This window comes from Ciconia boyciana, chromosome 7, assembly GCF_034638445.1.
Source record: "Ciconia boyciana chromosome 7, ASM3463844v1, whole genome shotgun sequence".
Taxonomy (NCBI): Eukaryota; Metazoa; Chordata; class Aves; order Ciconiiformes; family Ciconiidae; genus Ciconia; species Ciconia boyciana.
This window is the reverse complement of record NC_132940.1, coordinates 50275689-50292403: the sequence shown is the minus strand read 5'-3', so window position 1 is coordinate 50292403 and position 16715 is coordinate 50275689. Positions and strand designations below refer to the sequence as shown.

The following is a 16715-nucleotide window of genomic DNA, read 5'->3' as shown; positions in this document are numbered from 1 at the left end:
ACAGAAGATATATCAGTACAGAAAAAAAGCAAAATAGTGCTGATCAGCTTATGTCCTGAGTGGACGTTTAACATTGCTGCCAAGGGTCTGTGGGTTTCACTAGCTGTCTATGAGTCACACATTGAAGACATTTAATTGGGCAACTCTTATGAAGTCCAAGAAAACAGTTCCAGAGAAAGCACAGAAGTCAAATTTCTCACGCACTCACTTAGTATCAGAGGCAGGAAGCAACTGTGAGTTTGGATCCCTAAAGACTGCACACATGTACATGTATACATGAACATAAAATGGCCTTGCCCGACATTTTTCAGAATCAAGCTTTAAAATGGGAATCACATGCAGCCTGCTACGTGAATATGGAAAAAGTCCTGAACTGACTTGCAGCAATGTGCTGCGAGTTAGATCTGCTTTGTTCCAATTCTGTTCACATGCACTGATACTACTACAAATGATGATTTCTAAAAATTCCACAGAAGTTAAATGATGCTCATTTTAGTTGACTTGGGTTCATATTTTTAAGCTAGAGGCCCGATTCCGCACTACAGGTATATTCACATAGCACATAATAATCACATAGCACAAAAAAATAGACATTCATCATCTACTGCGTGTGCCAGAAGCATTATAGGGACATAAATCACTGCTTCTCAGAACTCCTGAGCTGGAGTGCCATGCTGTCACGATTGTAAGACATCTGATATTGCATTCTGCCATACAGATGTACCTTGTTACTTCAAAGTGACCAAACTATTTTAGTGTGTCCCCCCCCCAATATCAAGATAAAGTAGGATTAACAGAATAGAGAATCAGATACCAGATATCTAAAGATCCAGTTCATCGTTCTAGTTACTATCCGCATAAGTGCATGATGTAAATGTAAATGTAAGCCATCATCTATTTTTAAATTTTAGCATTTTACTTCACACAGCTGCACAGCTGTAGGGAAGTGATTGGTAAAATTTTATGCAGTGACATTATCCACAATTTCACAATCTTTTTGATACTTAAGATCACATCTAGAGACTATAACTTGCGGATCTCTTATAGAGCACTACAGTTCCTTCTTCAACCTTATCTTCTATTTGCATTTACACATTATCTTCATGCATTGCAGCCCTTCTTTAATTGGAAGGCATTTATACAGTTATCATATTAATTTAATTGCCAGCTCTGCAACCAAGTAGTTCTCCATATGTCCACAGACCTTGACTGTAGGACTAATGTTTTGCAGTAGCATTTCCCAAAAAAATTATCTTACCAGTTTTATGAAATTACAAGTTCAAAAGTCAAACTATGGCACACTTATCTCTTAATCACATGATTCACAGGTTTAAAATCATACTCTTTGTTCTATTACAATATGTTGTGTATATAAGAAAGCATTAGCCACATGACAAACAGCTGTCATAACCATTTAGGAAGCATCATTTACCTGATAATTTATTTTAATCCTTCTCAGCATGAAATTAAACTGATTTGTTCTTTCTGCTGTGAGACACAAGTTATTATTCTTGCCTTAAACTTAAACTAAAGTGTTTTCATTTATTAACAAAATCAGCTTGAGCTGAACTTTGAAGATCTATACTCATGCCATAATTCTCCATGGGGTTTATGTCAATCAAAATATTGTACTATAACAAAACAGATGTTTTTGACAGGATCAGTCCACAGCAATAGTAATATGTAGCAGCAATATAGCTATCTAGAAGCAAAAGCAGATTTTAGGTGTCAGTTTGTTAGGAATACACATCACACTTACTGCCACATGGACAAGAATAATGACCTGAGCAACCATTATTTATCCTGAAGCTTTTTTAATTTCAATTGTAATGATTTATTAGAGATGGTGAAACAATCTTTTGGATTTTGCTCATGTTTCTAGTCTTTACAGTTAATAATTCTGTACTGAATGCAATATGCTGATGATGGATAGCTACAAGCTTCAGATTTATTCATGCAAAAATATTCAAGACTCCTGTTGCAAATGCTGTTTAATGGCCATCTTTGAAAATTGGGTTATAAATCACTTCCTAAAAAAATCCTTCCTGGTATGTGCAGTTTTTGAGATATAAACTGATGCTTAAAGACTGTTTTAGTTACAATGAGACAACCAGTGGAAGGCTGAGGCAATTGCACTGAGAAGGTGAGTTCTTCCGGTAAAACCTTTGACAAGCAAAGGAGACAATATTGTTATTAATTATTTTACAGCAGCACTCCTAGGGCTCTAAAGAAAATCATAGCTCTGCTAAGCACTTACAAGCTAAATACACAAAACAGATGAGCAATGCGGTGAAGGAAGTATTATTATCCCTATTTTGTAGTATGAGGCCAGAAACAGAAAGAGATGCCAGACTTTTCACCTCTTGAATTGTCTTTGTTTCCCCACTGATCTAGAAAAGGAAGTAGAGGAGACATGGTTAATTCTGACCCTTATCTGACAGCTCTGTAATGTCATGTTCCATCAGGTACACATTCACCATCATACACTTTGATCAGGGAAGACTGTTACTCACATTAGGAGGCATATCTCTTGTAAACTTTCCCAAGTCTAATGTTTTGTTCGAAGCCTGACGAAACCAGGCTTCCCAGTTCTTTGCAGGACACTCAAACTGATCAGTCATTAAATAAAAAGGGGGTGGAATCAACTACGTGCTCTCAGGACATGTTTTCAAATAAAAGCAGTCCTGGCTGCTTCATCTGCAGCACAGCTAACCAGTGTGAGTATATGGTAGGTGCAAACTAGACTAGGTGGGCCTGCAAGCAAGATTCAACTTGCATGAAACAGGCTCTAGTCTGCAAATACAGAAAACCTATACAGGCCCAGAAGTAGAATTTCAGTAATTAGAACTCAGATTTCAGAGAAATGTCTCTATTTACAGATTTCCTGGCACCTAAAGTGAGGGAGGGCTGAGAATCACACTTGTAAGTATAGACACCAGAAGTTCTGCTCTGCATGCCTAGATCCTCATGAAGACATGAGTCTATACGTTTTTCCGTGGCTTCACTGTAGAAAGCAGAGATTTTATCCTACAGTGTTGACTTTGTGGTGATTTGAAGTGAGGAAATTAAAAGTTTGCAATGCCTGAATAGTGATTTACTACTCAGTATTCCTATGGATTGGTTTTGTATTTCTTACTGCTGGTTCCCCTGACAATTTGGGATTTATCTTTCCATCCATTTTCATTTCAAACCACATAAGAAAAGATGTTATCGACTGCTTTGTATTCAGTGACAAATTCCTCCTCTTATTACCAAATGCATTCTGACTGTTGCTAAAAAAATGATGCACTTGATAGCACACGGGGATTTAAATACTGTCAACTGTAAAGGGTACTTCTGCAGACTAATGCACAGTTCCTAGCAATGCTTAGGCCTAATTGCTAGAGACTGGCTGAAGTCACAAGCTTCAGTTCCAGATTTTGAATATAGCAACTTTGAACAATCTCTGAATCCAGGTTTTGATCCAGCCATTATTTAAAAACATCAAACTACACCCACCCACTCCCCACCCCCTTCCCCCCCTAAAAAAGACCCAAATAAAAAAGAATAACATAGACCAGCTTTCAGGACTTTTAATTCCTTCATATCTAGGGCATTTGAATCTAAGACATTACTAAATCCTATCTAAATACATAGAGTAGATAAATTCCACTCCAATATAGCTCTGATTAAAAAGTCATTGCATTTGTTTTTATGGAAGAGGAGTCATCCTAAATGTTTAATATATAGAATAAAAAGAAGCAAAAATAGAAAGGCAGAAATAAAAGCATACAATATTTAGAAGACCCAAGAAGAAATGAACAAGGCATAGAGAACAACCAGGAAAGTGGGACAGGAGGATGGAAAAGGGAGACTGCAAGAAGTAAAACAAGATAACCGGAGAAGAGAGACAAAGTTGATAGCAAGAAAGAAGAAAAAATATTAAGAAAATATTTTTCTGACCATCCACTAAATCTTCTCACAGAAATGGAAAACTGAGAAAGTTAAAAGGGCAAAGATGTTTATACAAATATTAATAATAGAGTATTTCTTAGAGGCCTTCATAGTAATCTATACAAATTCTAAGTTTGCAAATGCTAGTGGCAATAGCATTTGGTCTAGCAGGTCTTTTGAGGAAGTCAAGGATGTAAACTTGAAGTGCATATCTGTGCTTAATTTCAGTTGTCTTGACTGTCTCATGTAATTTGTTATGCTTTGTTTTTTTCAACATTTGCAATTTAAAAATAGCATTCTAGTTCATGTCAAGTATATCAGAGTTGATTATAGCAGACCATGATTTTCAATGCTAGCTGTGTCACGTTAGGCTCCCAAGCCTATGTTTGGATATGAAATAATTAGCCTCAATTTCAGAACTGACTGTACTGAGTCTGCTTAGTGCATACTTAATAAAATTCCTAACATTCAAATTATTACAAAAATATATTGCTATTTTAATGCATTAAAAAACTCTCCCATAGAACGCAAAGAATGATCTGGTCCTTTTCCCAAGGGATTTTAAATCAATAGGTAAGATTGTACTATCCACACTAATTTCCAGTGGTGAGATACTATTCCAAGAGAAAAACAGCAATGGCATCTGACCCTGTGTTTTAAACAAGAGTAGAGACCAGATCAAAGGAAAGCATCAGCTGTGGCTCTGTGGCATTCATGTGGCCTAGAAGCCTTCTTTTCTTTTTCATATGTGAAAAATCCAAGACAGAAGTGTGATTTCATTAGATATTTATTGCTGGTTTTTTCTGGCTTTAAATGTAATGCTCCTGTTAAGATTTCATGTGAGTATCTTCATATGTGCCATATTATAATAATCTCGTCTGCAGAATAAACAAGGCAAAACAGCTAGCTATCTCTGTAACTATGAGAGTTAGAAATTATACATGCAGCAAAGCTTAAGCATACCACAAATTCTGTGAAACTCTGTAAACCCTTTTTTTTTCTGTGCCAGTGGATTCCTGTTGTCAATGTGATTAGTTAGTAGTTATATCACTGTTGCTGAAACAATATTACAGCCAGAAACTCTGGTTCCTATTGGCCCCACTGCCTACCCTTTCTCACATTTGCTATTACACTCCTTTTAGTCCCGGGTGAAATGTTTTCTGTTGTCTTAGCTCATTCTATAATAAACGCATCACAACTCCAACACACACAATCAGTCAGAGCTGGCAGTTTCTCAACTCCAGTAAGTTCAGAACTGCATGGAGGCTAAATTACTTCTGTCCCAGGAGACTGATTCTTTGAGGTCAAGTCAAGCTCATTAAGGAGAAGAAAGTGTGGGGAAGTTTGTGCTGTAGCCTTTCAGCTGCACCTATCATGCGTAAATGCTTTGAATTTTTTTATTTCCAGAACTGTGCAGACCCTTAACTATTGTACTGCTGGTGTATTTCTGTATTGGCCAAGTGGCGTTGTCAGTGAACACATCTAGCGAATAAGTGTAGTCTAATAAACAGGGCATGTAATTGCATTTAGGAGACCAGGATTCTCTTTCTGATTCTGACCTGGTTTATGAGTTTGGGACCATCGCACCTGCATTTGTGCCATTGTTTCAGCCTTCGCATCCCGCTGTGGTTACTCTGTACACTCTGCAGTGCAGGGCTGTCTCACACTGCTGAGTTTTACAATACCAAGCACAGATAAGGCCCTAGACACCACTGTTCTGTACATGACAATAACAAATCCAATGTCAGACAGATGGTTAAACCTCCATGTAATATCTTTTTCTTTTCCCATATAAATGTTTCCATTTTAATGAAATGGAAAATACCTAACTTGCTTTACTCCAAACTAATGAATAGGTTAGTGCCATCAGAAGCTTTTTCTAGCAATTTAAAGAACAACAGGACAAAAAAAAGGAACAGAAACGGCTATTCATTCTGTCTCCTTGTTGAGTTAGCAACAGAATCGTTATTTTTAATAAAAAGATAGAAATATTTATGCCTGAAGGACTCAGATTTGTTGAAGCTCAAGAGCTATGATAGAAACAAACATCTTTTTTCTCTTCCATTCAGTATTTACATATAAAAAGCATCTACTTTGCATATAGTTCCTGTCATTATCTTTGACTGAATAAGAGTGTGTGCATAATATTTACAGGAAAGAACACTGAGGTATGTAATTGTTAATATTAAATATAATTTTAAAATTTATTTTGATGTGTTATTACCAAAAGCAAAAATACAATCAAGAAGGAAGACTTTCAGAAAAAAAACAGTAAAGTGGCCTTAAATGATCATCTAGTGAAAGAGTACATTTTATTTGCATCAGTAAATTCTGTATTAGGTTGGTGGACCTGATACTACATGGGAGCTCGAGAGGCATTCAGGGGCTGTTGGTCACCTAGCTGTGGGCTTCAGATTCCAGTGATAAGAAGGTTCATTAGTCGTCATCTCTCACTGCTTTCCTTCCTTTCTTGGTGTGAACATCAGCACAAGCCTCTGTCATTCAACTCGTAACATTTCTCAGTTGCATTTCTCCTCACTTCTGAGTATCAGACAGATTGAAAATGTGTCAATTCTTCTGCTACATTGCTTTTAACAGCCAATTTTATTTTTTTCCTGTCCATATGAGTAAAAAGCCACCCAGATTCTCATCATCTTGCACATCACCCACTGCAATCTCCTCTCCCCTCTGGTTTGCTTCCCCGTACCTTGTGCGCCAAGTAAAGCCCTTTCCAAATGCTACAAACTATCCATAATGCAGCACAGTCAAGAAACGCCAGAGTCCTGCAGTCCTATCCTCCACATACCTCTCTAACTCCAATTCCTCCTCAACACCTCTCTTCTGCCAGTAATTAAGGATTTCATAGCACAGGTTAATGACTTGATTGTCTCTCCCCAGATATGGATCAGAGCCAGGGTAAAGATCTAATCTCAGGTGTTATGAGTTGCAGTTAAAAAGAATCTCAAGTTTCCTAAAAACTTATTAAGAACTTCCCTGATTTAAAAAGTGATCTTAATGTTTTGCCAGCTATTCTCTGCATTTCTCACCTAGCAGGAAATGAGTGGCACAAGAGAAACATTTCTACCCTCAAAGCTCTCTAATATACATCACACCATTACCATATGTCTTTGTTTTGGGTTTTTTTTTTAACAGAGTTGGCGTAGATCCAGATGAAGATCTGAAAGTAGAAGCTGCAAGCCAGGTATGTCAGGATTTTAGACATACATGCTGAATTAAAAACTGTTCAGTTGTTGGCAGATCACGTTTGTCAAAAATAGTGTTATAGCTGAAAGTGTTTAAAACAGGCAGGTTGAAAATAAAAAGTATCTTTATTGTACAAGGTACAAAGAGAGGAGGTATACATATTTTTTTTAATGTGCATGCGCTCATGAAAATTTTTTAACGAAAAATGTTACAGAGTTTTAAAGGAAATTATAAATAAATGCAAAGATATCCTGAGAGGTCTAATAAACAAAATAATAGAAGTATTGCCTTGATAAATCCAAATATTTATCACCTTCCAAATGCTGCATTTATGGAAATGAGACATCTCAGAACCCTGTTTAATTCCCTGGAATAAAAAAGCAGAATGTGTAACGTTCAATTCTAGTAGGTCAGGTTTCTGAAAATGTTTTTCAGTTATTCTTCACATGGAAACCTAAGTACATAGTGAACTTGAAAACTTTAAACTAAAGGAGGCTATTTAACAAGCTGCAGCTGTTCATCTGTCACCCTCCCTTTTTTGTCATACATGTATGGCATTGTTTCAAATGTAGCACTGCCTGCAACAACAGTAAAAATCTTCAGAGAGTCAATACACAGAGACATAATATGTACTTCAGCATGGTAAGTGGAATAGCAGTAGGACTAGGGAGAAGCAACACTACAGTTAACAAGTTGCCAAAGCAAAAAGCAAAGAAGTGCCCAATACTGTGTTCCTGTTTCTAGGTAATACCATCCCACGCACTCTTTCAGACTGCACAACTGGAACTGAAATTGAAATTACCCAAGAGTGATATAAATGTAGAAAATAAGTTAGGCAAGACATGAATAAGATACTCTATTCACTTGAAAATACGTTAAAGATATCATTAGGCAGAATTTTAATATATCTTACATCCTGAGTATTCTTAACATTTACACATTTGCACGTATCTGAAGGGTCTCAACTTCCATTGAAACTGAACAGAATTCAGGTGCCTAACTGTGCTAATGTTTCTTTGAAAAGACGTAAAAAGAATATTATTCATATCTGACCATATCCGTAGTTTTACAACTCAGTCACTATTAAAAGGGCTAGTGTAACACTCCATTGCACCACGCCAAGATACTGATTTATTCTGAGTCTGAGGGGACTAATAACTAATATCACTCTCCTAAGCATCTTGGTAGGAATTCTTGCAATGCCTCTGCCCAAATTCTGACTGAGGCCAGGACACAGAACCTTAATCTTAATCTATTCTTGACTGTTTTTTAAAGATATATCATTTCAGAAATTTTCTACTTTACAGCACTCATGAATTATCAAAGATCAAAGAATGCTGAATGCAGTATAAAATTGACTGAATGCATGTTTTGTGAAAACCTGATTTCTTCAGAAGTCAATAGGCATCTAATTTTCTCCTTCTTTTATTAAAAATGAGAATAATCATGTTTATGAATAACAATAACACATTGAGTATCCCAACTGTGCCCTGTGAATTAACACCTATCTCTGTTAACAAAACTCAACAATACAACACGGAAGGTGTAAATAAATGTAACACCTTTCATGCCCTATCATGTCCAAGTCAGCATTCCTTATAGTAGTAAATTTTACCGTAGATGATATTTTTGCTGCTCTGATTTTGCCCCACCCCCACCCCAGTGGTACTCTGTTTTCATTTGTCTGACTTTTTTGTATTTGACATCTCAATCTTTTACTAATTCAGGCCTCTGTTGCATTCTCTGTAGCCCTCTTTGGTTTAACTCAGTACCTATCACAGTTAATTCAATTAATTTCAGATTATTTCTTTTAATTTTCTCTTTCGTGTCATCTGTCTCTCATTCCCCTTCTTCGCCCTTGTTGTCTTTTTTCTTTCCCTGTATTTCTAATATGATGTTTTTATTTAGTTTACCTACTTTTCATTTTCTTCTTATGTTAGTGTGTCTTCACAGTGAAAGCAGTTGTTTTTCTCAGACATATCCCTAGACAAATAACATGCCAGTATCTCCCACTGCCAGTTAAAGCTCTCACCCAGATGAACTTTAAACCACATGCCAACTCTCAGTGCCATTAATTGGAGCTTCGGGAAGATTGTACCAGAAATAAGAACTGAATATTTTCTCAAGAGTAAGATGTTTAAGGGACAGCAAAATTAGTGGAAAATAAGCCTCTAGGCTCCTCCCTTTTCAGCCAGAGGACTCAGGCAGAATGGGGAAGCCACAAGGTCTGCTGCGGAGATTTGAATCTATCTCCTCTGTGACCACTCTATTTACCAGGACACAGGGTATCTTGCTGTGTCTCAATCCATATCTGGAACCAGACCTGGATTTTTTAGGGGCAGAAAAAGCCTTGAACACCTTCCACCTCATGAGTACTATTTCAGAGGCAATAGCAGCTATATGGCTGCATAACCCTTTTCCTTTCCTACCTCTTCATCTTGCTCTCCCTTTTTTCTTTCCCTTTCACAAATTCAATTTTCTCTTCTCTGAAGGAATTAAATTTATTTAGTCAAGACTTCCATGTACACAGTTGTTTCTGGACTTCTGATTATGCTTATTGCTGTATTCTGGACTGGCTCAACCAGTAATTCTGGCAGTCAGCTAGCAGTGAATTCCAGTTCAAGTTGTAATACCTGAAACCCAGGGCTCCTTCCCTAGCAAAAAGGTGTAGAGCCTTTTACAGTATAATTAACATGCGGACTTCACCATACTGTGACCTCATCCATCAAAAGCATCTCGCAGTTTCTTTGTGTCAGTTCTGCCTTGCTTTTCCTTAGATGTGTTTATCATCAAATAATTATCACAACATAAGCATAAACAGAAGAAATAATACCCTCATATTCATATCCATTTATTTATTGATGGACTTTCATAACTCAGTTCTGAAAACTGAATTACATAATACATACTACAGGTAGTACATATTATTGTATAGAAAATAATATATAAAAATAAACAAAAGCAGTTTGCTGCGTATCACATACATTCACAGTATAAACACGAAAAGCTAACTCCAATAAGCAGAATGCAGGACACAATCACTAGGCAGTTATGAAGCTGCTCTATTAATAAAAGGCAAATGCTTTTATGGCAGTGGGCTTTGTAACTAATTTCCCATTAACAAAGATAGTCAATAGCATATTTTATTCAGATGGTTTATGTATCTCAGAAATTCTCTTACGTTAATCTCTATCGAGACAGCGTAAGAATATATTTTCTACAAGCATTTTGGAAAAATTGATCTCAGGAGAAATCTAAATAGCCTGCAAAACACCTATCAATATCATCTCTGTCAAACTAATGTTCATAGTTTATTTAACCATCCCTATATCTTGATTAGTATAATAAGGAAATTATTTATACTTTCCCCATCAGTTTCATCTGCCAGCTGGTCAGTGAATTTATTGCAAGTGACTAATGAGAATAATCTCCATATGGATAATTCCCAAGTAAGAGATGAGAAACATTGGCATTCTCACTTCCCAGAGAGAAAATTGTTGTCCAGAAGAGGTGGTGGACTGTCTCCCCTACTTCTACCTCTCTCAACTATAGGGAAAGTGAAAAGTTACTTTTTAAGATCATAGGATCCAAGAATCTGCAGTAGCCCAAGAGCATTCACACCAACATCTCCTGCCAACCCTTGACTGTACTGTTTACGCAAGAGCTGCACTACAGATAACTACCCAGATTCCCATTAACACAAAAATTGATAACACAACACAGATTTCATATACAAAAGGAAGAAGGTGCAACACGTATCAAACCACAGAGCTCAAATGAGACAGAGGCTACAGGCCACCAGAGCAGGTGTGGAGCAAAGCAGCAATAAACATTAGTGCAAGAAATAAAAACAGGTTCAGGTCAGGACTAACAAATTCTGGGAGAATTACACTCTGGTGTAGACTTTTTTGTCCACTGCGTTCATACGGGAACATGAATGCAAGAGGAAGCTAGATACACAATGAGTTTGGAAAGAGAAATTAATCAAGAACACTATGGCTTCTGGAAACATTAGTAGTCAAACCAAGGACACACAGGCCATTTACAGAGCTCTCTGTGCTTTTAACTAGCCTTCCTCTGCATTGCACTCATTGGCTGCTTGCTGCAGCCAACTCCACAAGATGTCTATTTCCATGCCTGTCCTTCTCTCTCATCTCTATACCTGTCCACCCTAGTCCTTCACCCTCTTTCTTTCAGTGTTCTTCTTGTTCTGACCTAACATAGACCTTACCTACCATCACACTTCCTGCTTAAATGTTTCAGCCCTTTTCCCAATCTGTATCTATCTTGCCAAAATGCAATATTAGATATTAAGGGCTTAGAAGAGTGCTCTGCTGCTCGATTAGGGATTAGTACCATCTTCTTCCTCCCTCCAGCCTCCCCATTTGCTAGGGGTAGTTGCTAAAATACTTAATTCTGTAACAAGGAAACAGATCCCAAGAATAATATTTGGCCTGTTTGGTGCATTTGTAAGTTCACTGTGACCACCTTTGACATTAGCAAAATCATAACAGCTACAGTATAGTTTCTGTCTCCATATAACCTTACTCAAAACTCAGTGAAATCAATGTAAAAGTTTCCATGTACAGGTTGGCTTGGAACTAGACCTTACAGTTTTGAGGATCAGACCATTGACATTATTATCATCAGCCAATTTAAATGTATGTTAATGTAGAATAGGAAATTAAATTTTTAACACATTCTTAGATTAAAACATATTAGATAAATCAGTTTAAAATTGCATAAAGAAAAATATTCCCGTTAAAAAAATAATCTAACTTGCAGCAAAACGCAAACAAGACAATAACGAAGTATCCTTAGAGAACTGGCAATCCCATTCCTAATTCCATCCTGCCACTAATTCTTCCGCTAGTACTGATGTGATGCCCAGAGTATAGCCAAACTAGCTGTCTTTGTACAGATGACTGTTTCTAATGTATTATTCCAAATTATGACCCTGAGTAAAAGGACAGTCCATCTATCTACCTGTGCAGCACACCCCAGAATTAGCTTGCAGAATGGAAAGCAGCATTTTGAGTCTTGTTGACTCAAGTCATGTTCCTCTCCCCTTGGAAAGAAGCACAGAAAGGAAAGTAGTGTCATAATTATTAGAATATCATGATCCCTTTGGGAATGACATTTTGTTAGACATACACAAATAGCATCTGATCTTGTAGAAGTAAACTGAAGTAATCCCACAATGGCAATTAAATCAAAATATCATTTTATTGATCTCAGAATATAGTGCTTCTCGGCTGCTTAATAAAATTTGAATCATTAATAAGAGTAAATGCTGCACTCTTACAATCAGTATATAGCAATGAGAAATGTGCTATATGAGCCAATTTGCTCCTGAACTGATTCACAGAGATTACATTTGTGCACTAAAGAAGCTTTTTAAATGAAAAAAAAAAAAGCAGTTAATTGTAATGTGGTTTGACATGTATTTTTAATATTGGAACTTCATGTTTTATTTATGTTATAAAAATGGTTTTCACTTTATTCATTTGTTTATTTTGCAGAGCGCATCTAACTTGGATAAAAATACAACCAAAGCTGAGAGCGCATGGCTGTTCAGAATATGGTATGGCTTTGACCACAAGTATCCTTTTCTGTTATAAGCCATAGATGATAGTTGCATTACAACTGCCATCTTCAAAATATTTAAGAATCCAAAAATTATTATACTTTTAAAAACAAAAACAAAAGCATAATTTATTTTAACATGTTTAGTAAGGAGAAGAAATTTTGAAAGTTCAAAGAAACAGAAGGTCTAGAGAAGCTGGGCTGTGCAGTGGTAGTATATTCCTGATTGAGGCTATGGAGAGTGACAATGAGCTAAGAAGCCCTGCCCTACAGCAGTATATAGACAATAGGTTTAAATAAATTAACCTTTTTAAATTCCAGGATAAAACTGATCCAATTGTTAATCAGAGAGAGTGTAAATTCTCTGCTTGAGAGACCAGGCTGTTGGAGACTGAAGCAGCCCAGTGGCTGCTGCCTACCCACATATTCAGAAAGCAGTAGCTACCCAAGACAAAGTAAAAATAAGACAACACTGGTTTACCCACACCTCTTACAAACAGAGAAATATGCAGCCATTATGAAGATGTAGCTCCCAGGACTTCCCTGTAGCTCATACTTCCTATTCCCTGGACTCCTGAGCCTTTGTGCTTCTATTCACAGTCCTACTGAGGCACGTATGGTAGAGGTCTTGAATATTGGTGTCTCATGCTTTATTCTAGAAAGTCTGATTTCCATGTCTTTTGCATTTCAAGAAAATATTTTAAGTGATTTTTTTAAAGTGTTCTTAAAAAGAACATCCTCCCAAAACCAAGGTGGAACATACACTCTTTGATACCCATGCTGTCACTAATGCCGTGCAAAGATGGTAAAAGCTACCATTCTAATTTATTGTCATTTTAAACTGACTCTGCAAAGGCTTTGCATAGGTATCAGTGAGATCCCACACTAACAATCATGCCCTAAGCCTTTAACAGAGATATACGATGAATGTAAGAGAAGCCTGCCTGCTAATTTCCATGCATGCTGGCTCAGGAGCTAAACAGGAAAAGCCCTACCAGTAGCCTCCATTATTCAATAGCACATCTATTGGTCCATGACCCTGCACTACTGAGTAGAGATTAACTTCTCAGGCTACATGTATGTTTTTCTGACACCAGCTGCAGCAAACTAAGATGAAATATTTCAGCTGATAAAATGTAACTCTTCAGGAATACAGCTTCCTCAGATATTTTTGATGGAAAAAACATCTTTTTAGTTAAAAATGAATCTATTGCCCTAATTCATCTACCAGAGCAGCTTTAAGGGCCAAAAAGCACTTAGCATTAAGATGTTTCCCTAGGGTAATTCTTCAAGAAAACTTAGAAATAATAGGTGAATGCTGTATGAAGGGGGAAAATATATTTAAATGTTAACGCTGAGTACCAGCATAACTGGCTTTAACTACCACCCAGTCTCACTTCTTTTTCAGAAGGAATAGCCTGTGGTTGTGGTATATCTTAGAACCTATAAGTCAGAAGGAACAGATGAACAGGGGTAAAAAAAAAATTGCTCTGAAGAGGGGAAAAAAAAAAAAAGAAATCAAAAAAAATGTGGAAGGCAAGAACAGGACAGAGGCATGAGTTAAAAAAAGACATGAAAGAGACAACAAGGGTAGAGCTAGAAAACAAGGGACAGGCAGAAGAGAGGGAGAAATCAATATGAAAAAGTCAGACAAAAGTACATGCAAAATGAAAGGACTGTAGAAGGCACCAGAAGCACCACTTCTCAGAGGTTATCAGAGGTTATGGCAGAGATCTTAAATATGGGTGCCTGATGCTTTATTCTAAAAAGTCTGGTTTCCATGTCTTTTGCATTTCAAGAAAATATTTTAAGTGGTTTTTTTTAAAATATTCTTAAAAAGAACAAATTTATTCATAACTGTCAATCTCTCTTCCAGTCAAGTCACAATCTTTCTTTAGAATTCAGGTTTTCAGAGATTATAGCCCTGCCATTATCCTAAAATATATTTTTATTACAAATAATACTTCTACATTTTACTAATCCTGAAAATGTATGCCCATATACCTGCACGGAATAATGGTTCAACCCACTAATGCTGCGACTCACAGCTCTGAGCATTTCTTTGGTATGACTATTTCTGAAAGACATTCTCTTCAAGGAGAGAGAAATTATCCACCCAAACTTTCTTTTGCCTTTCCCTGCCTAATGTTACAAAGCTGTGCTGCTAAATTTAGAAGAAGAAATTGTCATATAGCACAGTATTTGCACCCAATACAAGATTGCATAGAGGATTATGATAAAGTCTTCAAAGAAAAGATACAGCAAAATAATAATCTATCTGGTTCTATACTTCGAAAGCATACAAGACTGTGACATTTCTATAGTTTGACATTTGCTCTTAGGCATTAACACAAATCTACCCAGTCTTCTGGCAATAACATCTCTTATGCCTATTTATTTCACAAGGGGAAAGCAAGATGGAGGAAATATCACTGAGGAAATAAAAAAAGTTGTGCTGTTCCTTGCTATCCTTATGCATGATTTCCATTAGTTCAGTGGTCTTAGGCAATAGCAACGTGCCACACTAGGGTAGAACTACACAAAAAACCCCTAAAATTCTGCTTGAGAATCAAATTTTATTTTTATTTTGAAAGAAACAGTAGGAGCCTGATCCAGAGCCAGCTGGGTTCAATAAGGGTTGTTTTCTTTAAGCAAGTATCTTTGAGTCCAGGTATTGACACCTGAGTAAAACATACTATTCTCTAAAATCTAGGCTAAGAAATGTTAATGTTGGAATAATAAAAATTAAGAACAGATCATTTAAGTACTTAGAGGTATCCTCTTGGATTTTAATCTCAATAATTTAAACAAGGAAAATGCAAAATAAAATACTTGGTATCTGACAGTGGGTAAATTCCCATTAATTTATTTCAACTTCTTTGTTTTTACAGTTTACAATGCATTACCATTTGAAGCTGTAATATCCTACTTAAGGCTAGTGGAAAAGTGAGGGAATAAACAAAGGTATTTCAAGAATTTATCAGGGAAAAAACCCAAGATCTATAATCCAGCACTATATACATGGCTTTATATTGTTGTTTGTGGCTTTTTTCAAGGCAGATGTAGCCAAGTTTAGCTAACAAATGAATAAGTAGGGGGTAATTTCATCCTGCAAGGGCAAGAACCTATGTATATAAATAAGTGCAGAGCTCAAACAAATCGTGAGCAAAGTTGTCCCATTCCAGAATATCCCACAACAAAATTACAACTTTGCTCCCAGCTAGCTGCAATTTCCTTTTAACTCTTCTCAGTCCCAAACCTCTTTACTTGCTTACTCCAGCAAATATCACTGGTTTTCGCCTGCCTAGTCCCAAGACATTGTGTACCTGACTAGAGTTAGAATTCCTCCTCTACATAGGCTTGTATTCCCAGTGACAATCTACCACTAAAAATGAAGGTAAAATTAATATAAGTGTCTTGCAAACAGTCTTCACCTGTTTTTCCAGCTACTTTAGACTAAACTCCTGCAAGCATTTCTGGTTTAACATTATCTTATACGAGGCTTTTTGTCCACTAAGGCTTCTTTCTCTCTCTGTATTCATATAATTCTCACTTCCTCATGTGGGGGCATTTTTGCGTCGCTGGCTGTTCTGTAGCATCGGTCAGGAAGATGACTACACTGTTCTCCCAGCTTCTCATGCTGTATACTGAGAGGGAAAGGAAGGATTTGGGATTCCTGCACTAAAACACAAAAGCACAAAAATAACTGAAACTGAAGATGAAAAAAGAGAGCATGCTGTATGTGCTAAGATGTTTCCATCCATAAACGCTCACCATCTTCATAAGGAGAAGCCTACATTATGTTGCAGGATATGTACTTTAATAGTGCACACTGAAACTTGCATTGAGAAAAAAAATAGTTACTGCGTAACAGGAAAATATATGCAAGATTACAATAGAAGAAAGCAAGAGGGGAAGGAAGAGGGACAAAGACTTCAAATGCATGGTAAGTTTGTCTGAATACTTAATAAGTGTTAAATTGCAAGACACAG

General features: G+C 36.7%; 1 protein-coding gene across 4 annotated transcripts in view; it reads left to right on the top strand.

Moving 5' to 3' along the window:
• The window catches only part of SLC9A9 (solute carrier family 9 member A9), a 254648-nt gene that overhangs the window by 183119 nt on the left and 54814 nt on the right, over positions 1 to 16715 (top strand). For all 4 annotated transcript variants that reach the window (XR_012043292.1, XM_072866766.1, XM_072866763.1 and 1 more), the window contains 2 exons: positions 7087 to 7135; positions 12660 to 12739. Coding sequence is in view for 3 of the 4 variants with exons in the window: in XM_072866766.1 (XP_072722867.1) it covers positions 7087 to 7135; positions 12660 to 12739 (129 nt within the window). In the remaining variant the exon portion in view is untranslated. The remainder of the gene's footprint in view (positions 1 to 7086; positions 7136 to 12659; positions 12740 to 16715) is intronic.